The sequence below is a fragment of the Sitophilus oryzae genome, unplaced genomic scaffold (assembly GCF_002938485.1).
Source record: "Sitophilus oryzae breed Bouriz unplaced genomic scaffold, Soryzae_2.0 scaffold_1167_pilon_pilon, whole genome shotgun sequence".
In the NCBI taxonomy this organism is placed as follows: domain Eukaryota; kingdom Metazoa; phylum Arthropoda; class Insecta; order Coleoptera; family Curculionidae; genus Sitophilus; species Sitophilus oryzae.
Window position 1 is genome coordinate 1,596,133 of NW_022145801.1, and position 21,306 is coordinate 1,617,438.

Sequence of the window (21,306 nt, forward strand, 5' to 3'; positions counted from 1 at the left end):
ACTTCATTTGTCAAAATATTTTCTAACCTAATTTAGCAGCATTCAAATTCAAAAATTTTAAATTGATATAAATAATTCTTGTTTAATTATTTATATTTCACGATAATGGATAATTCTACGGAAGATGTGAAAGAAAATAGCGATTCTAAAGATATCGAGGTAGATGATCCATATGCATATTTAAAAAGGGGCGACTTTTCTTCAGAGAATTTTAAGATAGAAATAAAAAACTTGCCAAAATATTATGGAATAAGTGTGAGTATTATTTATTAGAAAAAGATGAATCTATATCCAGTATTTTAGGAGTTCAAAAAATTATTGAACGACAAGTTGAAGCTAAATTCCAATAAAATTAAAGTACCAAAACGCAACAGTCCATATGCGTTTGTTTGTTTTCGTAATGATGAAGATAGGAAGAATGCAATTGATATTATTTCTCAACATAAGTGGAAAGGAAAACAGCTACAAGCTACTGTAAGTTACTATTTTATTTTGCAAGTTAAACTTAAAAAGAAAGAACAATTTTTTTAAGTTTAATAATGAAATTAAATTACATCTGATTTTATATTTACTTATTAGTATGCAAAAGCATCTGCTGATCCTTTGGTTAAAAAAAGACATGAAGAATCTGATGAACATAGGAGCAGTAAGAAACAAAAAAACAATGATTTACCTCAAGAAGAACGGATAAAAATGTCAACCATACCATTAGAAAATGTAGAATATGAGCAACAGGTAGGTATGTTGTAATAGTATGAATATCTGTATACAAAATAATTATTTTGTAGCTAAAAATTAAGGAAGAAGAGATAAAGTCAGTCCTTAAAAAGCTAGGTAATGACCTGGCATATCACAATATTGAGTTAAAAAAGTGGATAGAAACTCAAAAAGAAAAGTATGATGGCCTTCCCTGTGAATTACTAAATATTAGATACTCAGAACAATATGATGGGTGGGTGTTTTAATTAGCTATTTCTGCAATATTCGTTAAAAAAAATATAAGTTTAACAGTATTTTGAGTATGAAGCCTTGAAACTTAGGTTTATCATTTAAATTTTTACATTTCATTTTATATTCTGAAAATTTATTTGCAGGTATCGAAATAAATGTGAATTTACAATAGGTATTGATCAAGAAACTAACTTGCCTACAGTAGGTTTTAGGATAGGTGCTTATGTTAATGGGGTGGTAGGTGTGGCTCCTATTGGTCATTTAAGGCACATACCAGATTCTATGAAAAAAGCTGTGGAAGTAAGTTTATTTAATTTACTTAAGTTTTCTTTCTAAAGGAATATACATTTCTCTAGATGTTTAAATAATACAGAGTAATTCATGGTTAAGCTTAATTATCAAGTCCCCAACAGTCAAACAATTTATTTCCATTTGTCAGAAAACAAATTATTTGAATTTCCTATATGATAAATGCTGTCTTCGTAAGAGTCTCAAAAGTGTATTTATAAAAATATATCTCTTATTTTCGCTCTTTAATATAGTTGATATTTTTAGTAATATATCGTATGATTGAAAAAAAACAGCGCCAAGTTGGCTTGGAAATGATGATCGATAACATACTGCTTTTTGAACAAAGTGTCACAATATGACATAACCAGATCTATTGTTTTACATAATTTGACGTTTAGAGCCATAAGCTACTGGTTAAAATCAAAAAATATACGCTTTAAAACTAAATCTTAAATAAACTTAAAAACAATTTATTTTAGGTATAAGGTATATTTTTTTTTAGGTATAAGGTTTAAAGCCATAAGCTACTGGTTAAAATCAAGAAAAATATACGCTTTAAAACTAAATCTTAAATAAACTTAAAAACAATTTATTTTAGGTATAGCGACATATAGTCAAAAAGTAACGAATTGAAAAGCCTTTTTACTAGTGGAATAAAAAAATGGATTTCTATTAAAAAAAAATGATTTATGATAATTTTTTAATCGCTCAATTCCATGACAGCTGCTGTCATTACTATATGACATTCGAACAATTTCATTTTTGAAATATATAGCCACATGTCTTCTCTTTATGCCACAGTGGCTGTGGTAATAACTAAATTTGACGTTTAGGCTATACACATATTTTTGACAGGCAGTTTCTTTTCGTCCAAAAATTTTAAATATTTTTTTTCTCAAAAACGGTTAATGTTTGGAGCGTTTAATATCATTCATTGAATTCTTAAAAAAAAATTTACAGAGATTCATAAAATTTTTTCATAAAATTTTATGAATCATAAAAAAATCATAAAATTTTACAGAGATTTTAATTATGTAATAAAAAATGGGGGCACCCATTTAAAATAAAAAAGTTGCTGTCACTTTCCGGTATTTCCGGAAGTGCCGCCATATTGAAAATATTTTAAATCGATAGATCTCGTTGTGAAACAATGGCGTACAAAAAATCTCCGATCTAGATATTGTAGTTCTGTAGAAACTTCTAATGCACGCTCAGCCTGGGACACCCTGTATATAAATCCACTTGCCAAGATGGGTTCCATTCGACCCATAATTAAGAAAAATCCTGATGATTTTCGTCCATTTAGAGGCATCGGTTCGAAACGTCGAGGGCGTCATCCTGTAGCCCGTCCTCAATTAGGCCGAAATTGATCCACATTTTTCTTCAATATCAAATTCTTAGCCCCACCCTGATGAAGATGTAAACGAAACTTGCGTTGTATCCAACTTTGCAGGATGGGACCGTGTGCACCGTCGCTCATAGCCTACCCACCAAATTTGGGGGTGATCGGACATCAAGTTTTGACGTTTCTTACATCAAAACTAACTGTCATAAGGTGGGTTCATACAGCCAAATAAAATAAAATAAGAATAAAATAAAATAAGAAATAAGGAATTCTTATTTGTGTGCGTTCATACAGGCAAATAAAATAAAATAAGAAATATATATTTGCTCATGCGCAGTACGATGAGGCCGGATAAAAGTTAACTTTTACGATTGTTTATAGTAATTTTACTATTTATAGTATATTTATTTATTCGTTGCCTACTATATTATACATTTTACTTATGTGAAATTAAAAATAAATTAAATCCAAACTGAAAATATTTGTAGGTTAGAATTAAGCGTGCGCAAAGCCGTTTTCACATAAAATAAAACAAGAAGTTAAAAGATAAAGACTTTTTATTTTATTTGTTATTTTATTTGGCTGTATGAACGCATGTACGGTATCCTATATAACCAACTTTCTTATTTTATTTTATTTTATTCTTATTTTATTTTATTTGGCTGTATGAACCCACCAATAGTGACACGTGTCGTACCCGGTCCAGTTGGCTTTGGTTCAATCTATCGATATACCAAATTTCATTTAAATCGGACGATTTTTTCTAAGCCGTAGGCTATCCTTTCCACTTTTTCACTCACCTGTTGTGTCGCGTGTCGTGTCATGGTCTTGAATTTGTACTCCCAGCGTGCCTAAAGAAGTTTCACTTCAAAAATTACATAGATGTGTCGATTTTCTATAAATATATCGTTGCCTTCCACACAAACTGTAGTACCTAAAATTTTGAAAATTTTACAGTAGATTGAAAAAAACGCCTTTTAATGTGATTTAACAATCTCCACAGTGTCGTAACTGTAACAGCAAAGACTCCTATACTGTTGGCAGACAAAACAAATGGCAGATCTAACAAAAGTTAATTTTTATATCACACTAAAAGACGTTTTTTTTTTGCTCTACTGTAAGATTTTCAAAATTTCAGTTACAACACTTCTTTACTTAATATATTGAAAAAATCAGGATAAATTAAGCTTCATTCAGAACCTCGCAATCAGTCGAATAAATTGGTGGTTTCAATTAATTTGAAATAATTGAGAAAACTTCAATGCCTGAAAAAGAAAATTTCAACATCCTTTTTTGAGTCATCCTATATAAAGCAAGTCATATAAGTTCTTTTGATTAGTTTTGAGGAAGAGGACATTATTACATAATGTACTCAAAATATTATGCAATTTTAACATTTTGAGAGTAGATTTAGATTAGAAAATTTACAAAAAAAATTGGCGCCGGGAGGCACATATAGCCGCCCATACTAAAATATGTTAATAAAAAGTTGGTAGGCAGTTCTTTTAGTTTCAAAGTAAAGGAATTTTTCCAATTTTTTTTATCTCAAAAACTGCGACTTTGACTGATTTTGATGTTATTACAAATTTTGTTGCAAATATTATTCCTAAACTTAAATTGAAAACCGCGTTTCGCTAGCTACTGTAATTTTGGAGTTACGATTTTTTAAACTTTTAACCCCTCCCATACCAACCCCCCACCCCCACCAAAACTAATGGCCAGATTCTCGGGTGCCACAGTATTTTTGTGCCAAATTTGGTTAAAATCGGTTTAGCGGTTTTTGAGTTATCGTGTTACTGACGGACAGACAGACAGACACCATGAAAATATTTTGTATTTAGGTCATTTATGACCCAAATGACTCATTTTGAGTGAAATTAACAAAACTTTTTTTTGCCGATCTTAATAGCCCACCATGCCTATTGGTATGATAGGCTAAAAATTATCTAAAAATATACAGAAAATTTAGTATAAAAGAGGTTATATTTTACTACTTTTAGAACGGGAACATCACTGATCAAAAAATTACAACATTGCATTTAAAAAACAACAACCATCTTTATATTCTATTGTACTACAAACAGAAACAAAATTGAAAATAAATTTTTTGTAGGTTTTTCAAACATTTGTACGTTCTTCTCAACTGAAAGTGTTTAATCCTGAATTCCACACAGGGCATTTCAGACAATTGTGTGTTAGATGTGCCCCAGACCAATTAATGGTAATAGTTGGTATCCATCCACAAGATTTAGAAAAAGAAAAAATTTCAGATTTTCAAAAAGAATTAATACAATTCTTTACAGAAGGTGCTGGAAAGGAAGCCAAAATTACTTCTTTGTACTACCAAGAAATTGTTAAAAAGTATGGTAAAAGAATATTTAGGATGTACTACTAAACAAAAATTTATTTATTTTTCAGAAACCCTGGTGAAAGTGCTAGTCCTGCCACACTATTGTGGGGCGATAAGTATATTTATGAAACTATCTTAGGGTTGAAATTTAGGATATCTCCAGAAGCATTTTTCCAGATTAATACAAAAGCTGCTGAAATTTTATATGAATCAGCTATTGAATTAGCTGAACCCTCTGAAAATTCTACAATGTTGGATGTGTGTTGTGGAACAGGCACTATAGGATTGTGTTTTGCAAAGGTAAGAAAATATTCATTACAAATAAATCTGTAATTTTGAACAGTGTTTGATGATAAAGTGATAAATAAATATTATTTATTTATTTTCTTTTTCTTACACACATCATAATGCAAGATAAACAATATAAGCTGTTAATATTTTTTTTTGTTTAGTAGTTATTTATACATATCTATCTGTTGTCTTTTAATTACCGTTGAATATTTTACTCTACAACCTTTAATTTTTGTTAAATTTGAGGTATATCACAGCCACCTAGATTTTATCAAATATTAAAGATCTACTGACACAAAATCATAAAAATGAACATATTTAGAAAAATCTTTGTGTAAGGGGTGGGCAACCTTAATAGCATACTGGATATTCTATTTAAAATATAAAGCAGTAAATTTCTTTTAAATGTGACCAATGTTCAATATTAATTTTGTCTCACTCTGTATAACTTAGGGTCAAATTTTAATTTGGTTTAACATGCAATGGTTATTTTAACTAATTTTAACATCAGGTTATAAGGATAAATTGCAATTTAGATATTTCTATTGAAATTTAAAGTTTATTCATTTTCACAAAATGTGAAATATGTCAAAATCCTTATACAGGGTCCGGCAATAGTGCTTCGGGCATCTGTAGCTCCTAGAATAAGAAACTTGAGAATTTTGTTGAAGTGCAAACCTAAAGTATGTACCAGGATGTATTTCAGGAAAATATTTTATCTTCTATAGGGTGGCTCAAAAAAGTGTGGGTGGACCTGGATGATTTTTTTTAAATGGAACACTCTGTATATTATTGCATTTTTGGCTTCCTTTTACATCACTTTACATAACTCTAAAATTTGAATAAATATATTTCGATAGTTTCAGAGATATTAAAAAATAAATCAAAAATATATATTTTTCAGCCTTTCTTAAAAAAATTATTAAAAATACAAGAACTGTTCTGAAATCAAAACTATATTAGGTATTTACTTTAGATGGTCTGTACTTACTTTGCTATAAATATAAAAATCGTAAATCATACAGGATGTTCAAAATTCCATGCCAAACTTTCTAAAATATAAAATAATTTTTCTTCGTTTTTTGAAATGAACATTTTTTGTATTTAGAGTATTTCAACATTTTTAACGGTTTCGCGGATATTTGCGGTTTTATATTTCATATGGCATTTTCCACAGTAAATTTTTATCAAAGCCACCCAATGATTTTTCTCTCGTATTTTACCATTGAAAGCGCCATATGAAATAATACTGCGTGTATCTACAAAACCGTTAAAAATTTTGAAATTCTCTAAATAGAAAAAATGTTTATTTTTTAACTCTCCATCTAATAAAAAAATAATATACAGGGTGTTCCATTTATAAAAACAAAGAAAAAATAGTTTATATTTTAGAAAGTTTGGCGTAGAATATTGAACATCCTGTATGATTTACGATTACCATATTTATAGCAAAGTAAGAACAGACCATCTAAAGTAAATACCTAATATAGTTTTCATTTTAGAACAGTTCCTGTATTTTTAATAATTTTTTAAAGAAGGGCTGAAAAATATATATTTTTGATTTATTTTTTAATATCTCTGAAACTATCGAAATATATTTATTCATATCTTAGGGTTATGTAAAGTGATCTCAAAGGAAGCCAAAAATGCAATAATATACAGGGTGTTCCATTTAAAAAAATCATCCAGGACCACTCACACTTTTTTGAGCCACCCTATAGAAGTTAAAATATTTTCCTGAAATACATCCTGATACATACTTTAGGTTTGCACTTAAACAAAATTCTCAAGATTTTAATTCTAGGAGCTACAGATGCCCGACGCACTATTGCCGGACCCTGTATAAACATTAGGTATTATATTATGCTTCTTTAATAAATATCAACTTTATTTTTCTTCTAGAATCCAAAAATCAATTAATATATAGGGTGTTCCATTACAAAAAACAGAACTTTGATGTGTGACATTTTTTGGGGACACCTGTTGTACTTCTCATATTTTTTTCTACATTTTTTCTATATTTTTAAAAAATGCCCTAATTAACCTACATATGCTTAAAAAAAATTATTTATCAGAAACTGTCGTTCTCCTTGGAGCGTCTGCGTCGTATGGGAGGCGCTACCCTGTACATTTTTTGACAGAAACTGTCATAAATGATATATAAAATAAAACAAACCCCCCAAACCAACTTTGAAACGACTTATACTCCCTATAAAACTAAATGTAATCTGTCTTATAGTAAACGCCACGAATGTTTGAGAGTGATTCATCGCTTGGTGAAGTTAGAATCGACACGCGCCCTATTATTTTTACATTAAAAACGTAAATTTTTACCGCAGACGTAGGTTTTTAAAGGCCTGGTCTAATCATCTGCCTGCGCTCCTCCTACTTATTCTGAAATGTTAGCGTGACTGACAAGGACGATACTATATCGCGTTTCTTTGATTGATTCGTTTTTGTGCGTCAGTCCATTGGTGTGCTTGCAGTGCGACCAATGAGGCATTCCATTTTATATTTATAACCAAATATATGTTTTGACAAGACTTTGACAGTTAAAACAACAAATTACAACAGATTATATATTGATTATTATATGACTTTAAACACCACGGCACTGGAATTAAGTTTTATGTGACCTTGAACAGATTAGTTCACATGGTAGCGACCGATGAATCGCTCCCAAACATTCATGGCGTTTACTATAGTTATAAAACTCAGTTGATTGCTTTATTATAAAATATTTAAAAACGCATAGCATATACATATAAAAAATATGTATTTTTTTCTTTAATATCTACAGAAATGTGGCCAAATCTTGGGTTTGGAAATTGTACCTGAAGCGATAGTTGACGCCAAGGAGAACGCTATAACTAACGAAATCACTAACAGCGACTTCTTTGCTGGAAAAGCAGAAGAAATCTTGGGAACCGTATGTTATAAAGCCACCAATGAAGACGTTTTTGCAGTGGTTGATCCACCAAGAGCGGGTCTACGTAAGTATTTATTTAAAAATAAATCTGAAATAAGATAAGATTTCGACAGATAAGATTCTAAAATTGACAGGAAAAACAATTTACTTTTCACTGTCAGATATTCTCACGTTGACTCCATGGTACAAAGAATACAAGGTATGATATTGCGCAGGTTGGTTGTTACGTCACAGGTGATAACAGGCGCTATTGGTCAGCACGCCTTGCGCGCCAGTTCAAATCGTCAAGATATTGTTATAAACCTGTTTTTTTGTTTATATACCGTCATTGAATTATCGCTAAGCAAGTTACTGTGGAGCAGTGCATAAGGAGTCGGGCTAGGAAGCGAGAGACCGGAGTTCGAATCTCGGCCGGGACATAATTTTTTATTTATTTTTTTAAATACTGTTGTATTCTATAGTTTATTTTTGTAGTATAAAAAAAGAACTATTTATTCTGTGATTTTTTAATCTCCGGTATTAATATAAATTGATTGTTGGTACAATACCTCATTTAATATAAAATAATATTCTACTTTTGAAATGTATCGGGCCCTAATTGTACCTAAAAGTAAAATATATTTTTAGTGATATACCATATTGTAAACTATTTAATATTTCAGTCACTTAAAAAGTTAATTTGCATTGAATAATTGCCTACCATTAAAGGAAATTTGAGCTATATAATCCTTGATGGGCATCTTCCTCTAAATTTTGGGTTTCGTTCAACCGATTTATTCTCAAAACCTGAAACATCTACATATAAAAAGAAGCACAGGTTACTAATTATAATAAACTTCACCCTTGGAATTACTTCCACTAATTATAATAAACTTCACCCTTGGAATTACTTCTATCACAATTACAATACATTCATCTGCATTGGCATTTTCTACTGTTCGATGGAAAACAATAAACTTTCCAACATTTTTTAAATGATGTAACAATTCCTCTTGTGGTTACTTTTCCATAGATATTCTCATCTCTGTCCTCATGTGAATTCAGAGGCAATGAACATGAAAATTATTTACCATAAACATCGCAAACTAAAAACCTAATAAACAATTTTATACCGAATATAGAAATAAATTTAGTATTCTTACCTATTATTGTCCAAATCCATGTTAATAGATAATTATTATTTTTAAATATATTTTTGGAACTGATGGTTTTAGTAATTATTAAATTAAACGAACTAAAAAGTCTTAAAAATAAACAATTCTTAACCATAACCCCAAAAAATACAGATCTCCTGTCAACTTTCTTTATTTTTTATTTATTCATTGTTTTCCTAGTGACGTCACAGGTGGTATGCGCGAACTGAACGAAATTGGAGCCGCTATCGATCATACCTTGTATTCTTTGTACCATGCGTTGACTCTTTGAAATAGGGATGTCTCAAAAATAAAAAAAATCGATATTTTGAATCGATTCAAGATCGGACATAACAAGATCGATCCAGAAAAAAATCGGTAACAAAAGATCGATCTTATTAAATATCGATATTCGATTCTGAATGTATCGGTGTACTGGTATAATAAAAATATGATATAATCATAAAAAAAATAGATACATAAAAATCGTAAAACCGTTTATTAACACATTTTTAAAATTGAAACTGAATAAGAGTCATCCCAAACTAAATCAGAAACACCCCCAAACCGAGACATACTTAATTAAAAATACTATGACAATGTTAAAATAGAATTATTCGGCTTTTTGCATGCTTATGAAGATTTTGACACAGAATATGTACCGGTAAATTCTGTAATTTTGATATATCAGTCGGTTGGAAAGAAGCTAAAATCAAAAAAATAATCTGTTATCTAAAATATAAAAATATGGGAATCACCGACAAAAATCTGCCACCTAATATCAAAGTGATAAAAAGACATCGGCGCATGTGGTAGTGAGCACCATTAATATTGCAATTCATTGCTAGATGGCGTTTTATTAGAGATGTACTGTAAACAAATATTCAAGCAAAACTAAAGTGTTTTTTTTTATTCTAACAAATAAATAAACCTGTAAAAATGTATAAATAAAATCGATCTTCGATTTTGAAAAAAGATCAATTCTACCAAAAGATCGTTTGATAAAAATCGATCGATTTTAATCGATATTTTGGGCAAAAAGATCGATCTTCGATTAAAATCGATTCTAATCGTGCATCCCTACTTTGAAATAAGATTAATGAAGGAGCATATCAAAAATCTTAGATCGAACGCGACGGGGTCCTAAAATGGCCGACTTAAATTCCGGTTTATCAGTGCCGTTCTAATTTTATTCAAAACGTGTAAAAATATGATAGAAGGGTAGACTTAATACTTTGTTGTTTTATTACGTTTTTAATAACTGTTGGTAGTTATTAAAATTGTTATAAATTCTAATAAAAATAGATAAGTTAACTGTTTCAAGTCCCAAACTGTTCCACTAGCACTAGCGAAACTGATATACGACCTCGATTATCAACTCAAACCAGTTTTTTTTATTTAACTGTTTCAAACAGTTCCAAGTTCCTAACTGTTCCAAGCCCTAAACAGTTTCAAGTCCCAACCTGAACAGTGGGACTTGGAACAGTTTGAGACTTGGAACAGTTTGGGACTTAGAACCAGTGATGCCACTTCTACCGATTTTTCGGTAGATCTACCGATTTGGCAGTCCATCTACCGATCTACCGAAAAGACTATATTTTCTACCGATTTTCATTCTTCGGAATATTTTAGTGTACAATTTGTACAAAATTTCTAAAGGTGCGTATTCATTATCCGAACGAACGAACGAACGAATGAAAGTGCGGTATATTTAGACGGGGACCGAACGCATGCGGCCGTTCGTTCGTTCGTTCGCTCGACCATCCGTTTCGAGTCGGTACATCACAGGCGTTCGCCAACAAATGCCTCCGGTCTTCTCGTGCGGTTCTATCGTACGGTCCCCGTCCATACCACTAGCGAACATTCGTTCGTTCGTTCGGATAATGAATACGCACCTTAATGAGTTATATTTTCTTGACTCACAAATACGACCAATGACATATAAACAACCGTAGGGAAATTACCTTACACCTTATCAGAGAAATTTTCATTGTTTTGTTGAGGGTAACCTCTTTACTTTTTACACTTATTTTTGTATAGATGTTCCTAATCCTAATTATTCCATTACCGGAGGAAATCCCGATCTTTGAAACCTATAAAGAAGACTAAGTAGAGGTTGTGCTTTTTTAAGGATAAAAGGATGAAAAGGTCTCAAATTTCCAAAAAATAGTTGTATTAGTAGTAAACTATCTATGTATCTAGTGAATTCCACTGTTGCTAAACGATTATTAACTTTGAATTATTAAGTACCTAGGTTAAAATTAAAATTCCTAAAAGTATCCAAAAATATGTTGGAATAATTTTAGGCAATATACCTATATTTGGAGGGGCTTTGCAAGACGGTCTATATGAAAAAATTCTGATTTTTCGGAACTAAAACGATATTGTGTTGTTTGTATTTTTCAAGTATCTTTTTTATACCCCAAAAATGACTTACTTTTAGCACATCTTAATAGAAATACGTGTTAAATATCCCATCTACCGATTTCTACCGAATTTTGAGCAAGTTATCTACCGAAAATAAAATTTTGGTAGTGGCAACACTGCTTAGAACAGTTTAGGGCTTGGAACAGTTAGGAACTTGGAACTGTTTGAAACAGTTAAGTAAAAAGAACTGGTTTGAGTTGATAATCGAGGTCGTATATCAGTTTCGCTAGTCTAGCCAAAGTTTAGCGGACGCAACCGTTCAGGTGTTATCTGTTATTGGGATACAGGGGCATAAAAATCAATTATTATATATTATTATTATTTAAAATATTTAATTAAAGTTCAGATAAATTTTTATTATAAATTTTAAATTTATATATTTTTTTTTAAATATGTTATATTTTTTAATGTAAACAGAAACAAAATAGGTAAGGAACATTTTTTATTATAAAAAAATGCTGGCGATGTTGCCAAATGCAATATAATTATCGCATTATAGTTTTTTTTTTTGAAAAATACAGTGTAAGAACAGTCGGTTATTGTTTTGTATTATAAATATAGTAGATATTAAAAAAATTAAACCCTTCCAAGAATTTACTTTTTAAGTATATAACAAAATTATAAATCTATATTTATTCATTAGTGCTTATACACATATTTTTAGGGGTGGTATATTTCGAATATTTCGATTCTCATGAGTTTTTTCGGGAAAGTTTTTGAAAAGTTTATATTTTTCGAAAATTTGATAGTTTTTTTTAAATTTTTAGTTAAAAAAACATTATATCTTGGTAATATAGCAACATAGATAGTAGATTAAATTTAGAGAAAACAGAAAAATCTCCAGTAGTTCTCATTATTTAAGCAAAAATATTCTTTTATATAAATTTAAAAAGAAAAATAGCAACCGAATCAGAATGATGCAAGAACGGGTTTAATTTTCGTTTTGGAACAGTTTGGAACTGAAACAGGTTTCTTGGAACAGCTTGTACCTGTTATTAAAAAATCGCTGTTCCAGCCATGGCTAGTTACTAGCAACAATGTACACTTATTTACGACGTCTACAATTCATTCTATACCATTTTAACGTGAAAGAAAGAGTGCGACAGTATATGATAGAACGGTTAACGACGTTTGTACAGACTTCATTTCTATTTTCATTGCAGATCAAAAAGCCATTCTACAACTTAGAAAAATAAACAAAATCAACCGCCTAATATACATTTCTTGCAACCCTAACTTGGCGTCAAAGAATTTTCTCGATTTGGGCCGACCAATGTCGAAAACGCTACAGGGCGAATGTTTTGTACCTGTCAAAGCAGTAGCTGTCGATTTATTTCCGCACACTAAACACTGCGAGCTCGTTATTTGTTTCAAACGATGGGACCTCATAAATACAGGAGAAACTAAATAAAACTATTTTGCTTCTGGTAAGTCAGATTATAAATATTATATTTATTTCAGATATTAAACAAGCAAGTTTTAAACATTATTTTATATAATCGTATTTTTAATATTATACATACACATTTATAGATTTAAAAGTGAATAAATAAGTTATCTTTTATCTATGTACATTTTAAATTTACTTTTTATGGGCACAATTCATTAAGTTTTAATTAAAAAAGATTATATGTATGCATTTATATTAAATGCTCTTCTTTTTAATGATGAATTGTTTAATAAAATGTATACATAGAAAATGGATTAATTTAATTTAAAAAGCACATACTTTAAGTACAATAAATTCCTAATTTAATTAGGATCGAAAAAGAAATGAATATAGAAAGAGTGCAATACTCTGTGTTAGAGATCTGCACGGGCCGGGTAGCCCGAACGGGCCTCAAGCCCGGCCCGGCCCGAACCCGGGCCTCGGGCCGGGTCGGTCTCGAACTGTCAATAGGGGTCGGACCCCGGGCCGGGCCGGTTCCGCACTTTAAAAAAACACAACTTTGCTTCTGTACATGTTCTTGAGACACCTTGTATTATAACAGGTATTTTTAGGCTATGTTTATGTTTACGTTTTTTTTATTTTGCGTATACATACGTATATTTGTAATATTATTTTGATCATTTTATTTTAATGGTTCGGGCCGAGCCGGGCCGGGCCGGACTAGTTTAAAGTTTTAACTTTCCACAAACCGGGCCGGGCATACAAAACCTACTTCTCTTCTCGGGCCGGGCCGGGTCGGGCTACAAAAAATCGGCCCGTGCAGGTCTCTACTCTGTGTGTCAACTGATGACTCTGTATAAAATGATATCATGTAATAGAAGATTACTTTGATATAATATTGCAAAAAAATGTGATAATTAATTATAATATTGTAGTTGACTTATTTGACAGATAAACAGCTAGGTCGTTGAGATTAGCATTGCAAAATTATTCTTGTTAGATCATCTACAGAGCATTGAACAAATCCTACAGAACTAAATATTAGTTAAGTAATGCAAATTTATTATAGCTTTTTTTTCAGCAAAATAAAAACACTAAATCACCACAATACACCAAAACACTTTTACTTTTACACTGGACGCGCGTTTCGCTAACCATGTTAGCATCATCAGCAGATGATAATAAACTAACCTACAGTAGTTTAACCAGTTTGTAGTTTATTATCATCTGCTGATGATGCTAACATGGTTAGCGAAACGCGCGTCCAGTGTAAAAGTAAAAGTGTTTTGGTGTATTGTGGTGATTTAGTGTTTTTATTTTGCTGTTTAACACCAAAGGTTCCAACCCTCAACTGTAAGCTTTTTTTTCAGCAAAAAAAATTACAATTTCTATTGTAAATTAATTATTTCGATGTATGTTCAGTGTAACGAAAAATAGTATATACAAATTATACTGAAGATCAATAATTGTTTTATGTTTAATCAGTAACATAAATACATCAATCACACTATATAACTTAAAGGTAAAGTTTTTGGTTTTTATAATAAAGGCGCACATTGAAAAATAAAGCGTAGATTTAATTAATTTAGAGTTATACTCTCTGGATTTCGAATAGCTTAACATCTGTGTCATACCATATGGGAGGATCCATATTCCTAAATAAAGCAAAACATACAAATATAAAACTTAGTTTTAAGCGCTATCTATTGATCATATTCTTACCTAAGATATATCACTCCCCACATGTAAGTTCTGAACCATGTTGTCGTACCTGAATTGGCTTGGTACTTTCTTATCAAAATGGGATGTGGAACAGGCAGTAAACCAACTAACGTTCCATGCTGGAGAAATTTGAGGATTTCACTCTCATCAGTCAAACCTCTGTAATTTTATTAATATTAATATAATAACAAAGCCTAAAACTTTTCAAGTAAAAATACAATTTAATTTTATTTTAATCAAATTTAAAGTTTAGAATATTGAAGAATAGTGCTTTCCAATTATAAATTAGGTAATATTCAAGCTTTTTCTGTCTAGATATTAAAAATATATAATCATAAACAACCTATATAGATAGTATGTATGTTACAGTGAAAGTCGGAAATTCAGTGATTGTTAACATTCACTAGGAAATGCTAGCAATTACGCATTGGACCAGTGAATGTGGTATTTTAAAGAGATTTGCCGACTTTTCCCAAGGATACTATAGAGATAAGGATAGTTCGATTCCTACATTTGATATATTTTTTTGATATGTTTATATTTGATATGTATATGGATTCCTATCTTCCTGCACTGTCAGTTTTTTTACGTCATCTGGGGACCGAGTTGAAGTTGGCGCTAAAGATTTTAGACAGTGACAGTTATTTTTGCATTTGACGGACGAGCGCACAGTGCGTTGGAAGATAAATTTAGCGGGACAAAAGCGTTTGGTTAGAAATACGCCAAAAAATGTGTACTGTAAGAATAAATAGTAGACATTCCAATTGATATAAAAATGCATGAATATATTCTTTGTATTTTGATACATTTTTATCAACCAAATTTGGTCGTTTTCTGCTCAGCAAGGCAGAGATCATACGAAAACAAAATATTTACAAGTGCTTATACATTTTATTCCAAAGCCAAATTATGTTGAAGATTGCCAAAGGTATGTACTTTTCTACTGTACGTATATTATTTGTTAAAATCCTTCGTGCCTTTGTTCTGCAGATATTAAACTTTCACTTTTTTTCAAATATCGATATATTGAATGATGTAGATCTTTTGAGTTACCAATAGTTACCAACACAGGTAGTCACAGTCACAGGGAGTTCAAGCTTAACAGGTGAATGCCCAAAAAGTTTCATTTCAATCAGATAGTATAAAAACAAAACAACTTCATCAAAAGGCACTGAGTTTAAAAAATTGTCTTAGATACTTACTATATATGAATTTACAATTACCGAGTGTTAAAATTAAAATTAAAATATCTATCTTAATTATTATTTTTAAAATAAAATATAATTTTTTAAAATAAAATATAGAGGGTGACACAAGATTACAAAGTAATTAAAAAATAACTGCTAAAGAGTTTTTTGTAAGTATTTCACCTGATATCATAATTTTATGTATTTCGCAATAGTTTACAATACGGTTTTTGTGTGTCATGTATTAAAGTGTACAAAACAATTAAAAAAAAATATTCATAAACGTAAGAATACTTATTGGTTTTATAATAAAGTTCTTCATCGTGGACAAAATAAAATATGCCCGAATTTTCTTATTAATTTATCGATTAAATTATGAGTTATTCGTTTTTTCAAACCCGCTACTTCAAGCATATCAAAACGTTTAATAAATTCATAGTCACTAGGTTCCTTAATATCTTATATTGCAAAAATGAAAAACAAGCACTATTACATTCTTGTGAGTGCCTAGTTTACCTTAATTTTTCACAGAAAATTTCGTCCATAGGGAAAATACCGCACAGCACTTTTTACAACGATAATAAAACAATTATACATAACCACAAAAAAACAAAGCGCGTTTACGCCAGATGTCTGTCAACGTTGCCAACGTTTAGACCAATTTAATGTTATCCTTATATTGCCTATTATTCAACATATCCTTATTTACCCTTATATTTTATAGCATGTGGCAACTAACGCGCTAACTGAATCTTTCAAATTCACTACTATCATCCAGGGAATGCTAGCATTCACTAGTAAAAGCTGGTTTCAAAAATAGCTGTTGAACTTTTACTGACGTAGTCTTAACAAATCAGTGTGAGCTTTTACTAGTAATTGTTAACAATCACTGATTTCTAACTTTTACTGTAACATATACATATACAATAAACTTACTTGTCAATGCAAATTTTTTCGACCTGCGGCACTAAAACTTGGAGAAGTCTCATTATCGTCTGAAGAGGTAATTTACTTTTCCAAGTGTGTACCCATTCCCCTGTAGGTACCCATTGCGCTGAAGAAGTCTCCATGCTTGTACTAACTCTCAAACTATTTCTCTATAAATAGAGCGAAAAGAATATATGAATATTCAAACAATTAAAATATTCACAGAAATAAAGAAAATTGTGTGTGCACTATGTGTGCATATTCGAAGTGAAACTTCTTACTAACAGCTATTAAATTGTTTGAAATGTTGAAAAAGTAATAAATTAAAAATTAATAAATAATTTGATTCGCTTTCACAAAATTTGTATTAAAATCTATTGCTATCCACGTGCCGAGTTTGGTTCCAATCGACCCATAATTTAGAAAAACCCCGATGATTTCTTAAATCTGATTTTCCTTTCAATCCCAAATCCTTAGTCCCACCCTGATGAAGATGTAAACGAAACGTTGGCGTCGTATCCAACTTTGCAGGGTGGGACCGTGGGCACCGTCGCTCACATAGCCTACCCTCCAAATTTGGTCGCGATCGGACGACATCAACTTTTGACGTTTCTTACGTCAAAACTAACTGTCACAGTGACACGTGTCGTACACGGTCAAGTTGGCTTTGGTCCAATCTATCGACAAACCAAATTTCATTTAAATCGGACGATTTTTTCTAAGCCGTAGGCTGTCCTTATCACTTTTCCTCTCGCTTGTTGTGTCGCGTGTCGTGTCACGGCCTTGAATTTTTATCCCCAGCGCGCGTAAAGAAGTTTCACTTCAAAATATACTATTTTTGACGCGGATGATTATAAACCAATACTGAACAAGTTCGATTTATTGTATTAAGAACAGTTAGTAAAAATTTCGATTTTTTTCCAATCAAGTTGGCATGCATAACATCAAAAACGTCGAAACTATTGCCAAATTAAATTTCTAATAACCTTTAAATAATATAAAATAATAATTAAATACCTGATAGAGTTCTTGTCATAACCTGCTAAATTTTAAGCAAAAATGAAACAAAACACTCCACACTTGCACGTGCAAAAACGATGAGGGTCCAGGAAAATGGTGTTTTTTACAACACTATATGATGTTTTTTCACAACACTATTTAAAAACACCAGATTTTACAAAAGACCCGCAATATGGACCCTGATCGTTTCTGTTCGGCAGCGCTTGTAATTTTGGACCCTGATCAGTTTTGCGCTTCATGACGTTTTAATATAATTTAATTGTAGTAACTATGATCCCGTTTTTAAAACCCATCATGCCATGAGAAAATTTGGGTCGAGAAGTATAGGCTTGGTGCATTTTGATTGATTTCAACAAATTTCGACCGCAGCGCTTCAACGGCAAAAATCAGAAATTATCCCTACCTATTTCACGCCGCCGCACAGTGGTTCCCCTTAATTAGCTGTGCGGTCATAACTGTTAGATATTTAGATATAGCTTGACTGCACCTTTTTAAATAGAAATTGATAACAAATGCTAAATGAATGCATATAAAAAACTTAATGTAATATGTATTAAAAAAATTGGGCCCAGTTCGTGTGATTTGCATTTTAAGTTCTAACTATTCGGAAAGGTATAGGTACAGATTATGTTTGCACATATGTACCTACATGTTTTTTCATATTGAAGAGGTCCAATTTATTTTAAATGTTGAAAAAATAAAAGAGACAGTTGTTTCATTTTATAAATACAATTTTATTGTCAATTGATATATAGTGTGTCCACGAAATAAGTTGACACGAAGAGGAAAAAATAAGTTACTTTTATTTTAAGACAAAAAGTCAATCTTTAACCATCCGATATAAGATCCGGCGGCAATTCGCGACAGTCAGTGGCAATTAACTTATATGCAATATACTTTAAGCTACAAGTATTATCATGCCGTTTAAGAGGATTAGAAAGGGAAAGTAGTTAAAAGTCTTAAAGAGCGACAAGCAAAAGTGTAAAAATACTATTTTTGTTGCCTTCAAATAAATTGTCATAAACTAATATTACTTAGGTTTAATTAAGTGCAAAAAAGAAAAAACAGTTCTTTTTACCTTCTTTTCGAACGTCCATTACAAAAAAGGCAACAGCTTTTATCAATTTTAATAAAATAAGTATTTAATTGGCGTTATCTGAAAACTGTTTATGTCAGCTTGATACCAGTAGCAAAAATGTGACATTTCTAATAAAAAAAAAAGCGCTGCACTAGGCTTACTTGATTTTGTTATTTATTATGTATCGTTTACAGGGGAATATAAGAAAAGTATTAGCAACAGTTTCATGCAAACATTTTGGAATTAATATTTCTAAGTAATGACCTCTCTGGGAACCACTGTGCGCCGCGCCGTCATGTTCATCGCATTAAAATAATATTGAAATCGTGGTTTTGTCATAATATTTAAGTATTTTAGTTTTTTGCTAGTGCAGTTATTGAGACTATAAAACACTCAGGTGCGAGGTTTGTGTGATGTAACGCTGTTTCGGGTAGTAAAAAATAAGTGAAAAAGAATTCGAACTAGGCGTCGTGTTGTGTTGTGACAATTTCAAATGTTAATAATTCAACTTTCCTGGACATTCAACTCTCCCGAAACAACATTTGATAGCTTCATAGTTTCTCACACCGATTTGATCAAAAGCAAAAATGGATTCAAGCAGTGCGACGAAACAAGTGAGTAAACAAAGTGCTCATTACATAATCAAAAAATGAAAAAGACATACTATGAGAGGATAAAATATAATTTGCAATATTAATGGCATACTTTTTTTAACCAACTAGTGATTAAATGTTTTATGAACATCTTTTAAAATTATAATTATGTACCTTTAAAAAATTTCGTTATAACCGAAATAGCCCCAATTATGCCCCACTAGCAAAACCGATGATTAAAACTATGCTCGTTACCGTAGTTGAACTCATCTAAAAAGTTTTTTTTAACTGGAATAATAAGTTATAACACAAGTTAGACCTTCTGGAGATATCAAAATATTTACTTTCTTATTTTTAATTTTAGAATTTTCACAAATTATACCTCCTAACACTTTTAGATTAATTAAATAATACATTTTTCGTATTCTCGCTATTTAAACCCGTGTATTTGTAAGTAGGAGTTGTTTATTCGCTGATGGTGGCACCACCGGCGGAGAATGCACCAAGCCCATAAGATGGCGCTTGTACCCAAATTTTGTCAATAATGGACTCTCATCTATTTTCCCCTGCTCCCGTCAATTTTATTAACTTGTTTACTCATACATACCGTATTTACAGCCCTAGAAAATGCAGGGGGACTAGTTGGGATCTTCACTTCGTCGTCCTGGGCCTTTACATCGTCCTGCAAAAATATTGTTAATATTAAGATTATACTATATTAATAAACAAATTGTTTAGTATATCGTTACTTTTTGAATAGCACCATTCCCTATTGAAACGGCTGTTCCAGCTGGACTATTCAATGTGACAGCCGCCATTCCATTTGTCAAGGGTTGTTCATTTGGAGATGTGACAGGGTGAGCTGATTCTCGCTCTGTCATTTGACCAATCTGAGGCGTGTCTGGTAAGGTCGCCTATTTTTGATATATAAAAACAGATTTTTATAAAAAATATATTTAGGCATTTAGGCAAAATATCATGTTTATAAATGAGGCGTTAAGTTGCAAAACCCGCCCTATCCATTTTTTTAACTAGCGTAATGACGTAATATATTAATAGTGGGCCTTAAAATCTACATAAACATAGTTCCAAACTAGAGTAAAAGTCACCTATTCCTATATAAAATTCACTACAGATTACGTTATTGCAGCAAAATGCGTCTTAAGCTTGATTTTCATGCGTCCGTTATCCGTTGATACGATGGTCCGATATTAATTTTATTGGTTGAATTTAAAGACTTCCATTGGCTAGAAACGGTTAACCAATCGAAGCCTTTAAATTCAACCAATAAAATTAATATAGTATCATCGTATCGTCGGACAACGGATGCATGGAAATGAAGCTTTATCCATTTATATTTGCTTTTTATTGTCATTGTTGTTGCAAATCCCGCATTTTTTCATAGGCTTTTTACACAGGAATAATATTACTACTGACGTCTTATCTTATCCATTTCAAATGCTTACCTAATTTTAATAAAATAGCAACAACAACAAACAACGCTTTATTGTGCAAAAAGCCAAAACAGCTTCATCGACAAAGCACTCACAAACAACAAAATCACAAAAAAATACAAACAACAAAAAATACACAATACAAATAATACAATTCAAAAAAATTTAAGTCTTTAAAATTACAAAAAGAATATACATGGACAATTTTAGAACAGTAC

The 21,306-nt window shown here is 31.1% G+C and overlaps 2 protein-coding genes across 2 annotated transcripts in view; one reads left to right on the forward strand and one right to left on the reverse strand.

Annotated features, from left to right (window-relative positions):
• On the forward strand, nt 1–20,360 carry LOC115888492 (tRNA (uracil-5-)-methyltransferase homolog A). The gene is made up of 10 exons (XM_030908246.1): nt 1–255; nt 304–474; nt 580–735; nt 789–952; nt 1,095–1,251; nt 4,701–4,948; nt 5,006–5,237; nt 8,029–8,221; nt 12,881–13,144; nt 20,253–20,360. Exons 1-9 carry the CDS (start codon nt 106–108, stop codon nt 13,126–13,128), a joined length of 1,719 nt encoding a protein of 572 aa, XP_030764106.1. The 5' UTR covers nt 1–105; the 3' UTR covers nt 13,129–13,144; nt 20,253–20,360.
• LOC115888484 (protein HID1) overlaps nt 14,493–21,306 on the reverse strand; it is a 25,656-nt gene continuing 18,842 nt past the window's right edge. Inside the window, exons 12-16 of the mRNA XM_030908232.1 lie at nt 20,384–20,548; nt 20,242–20,316; nt 16,953–17,113; nt 14,830–14,988; nt 14,493–14,762 (exon numbers count right to left, since the gene is read on the reverse strand). Coding sequence (XP_030764092.1) covers nt 14,699–14,762; nt 14,830–14,988; nt 16,953–17,113; nt 20,242–20,316; nt 20,384–20,548 — 624 coding nt within the window. The 3' untranslated portion in view covers nt 14,493–14,698. The remainder of the gene's footprint in view (nt 14,763–14,829; nt 14,989–16,952; nt 17,114–20,241; nt 20,317–20,383; nt 20,549–21,306) is intronic.

Bases quoted from the DNA above. Each gene is read 5' to 3' on its own strand.
- LOC115888492 (XM_030908246.1), top strand. From the start codon at position 106: ATGGATAATTCTACGGAAGATGTGAAAGAAAATAGCGATTCTAAAGAT. The intron at 475-579 runs GTAAGTTACTAT...TTTACTTATTAG, and splicing joins GAAAACAGCTACAAGCTACT to TATGCAAAAGCATCTGCTGA. The intron at 953-1,094 runs GTGGGTGTTTTA...ATTTATTTGCAG, and splicing joins TACTCAGAACAATATGATGG to GTATCGAAATAAATGTGAAT.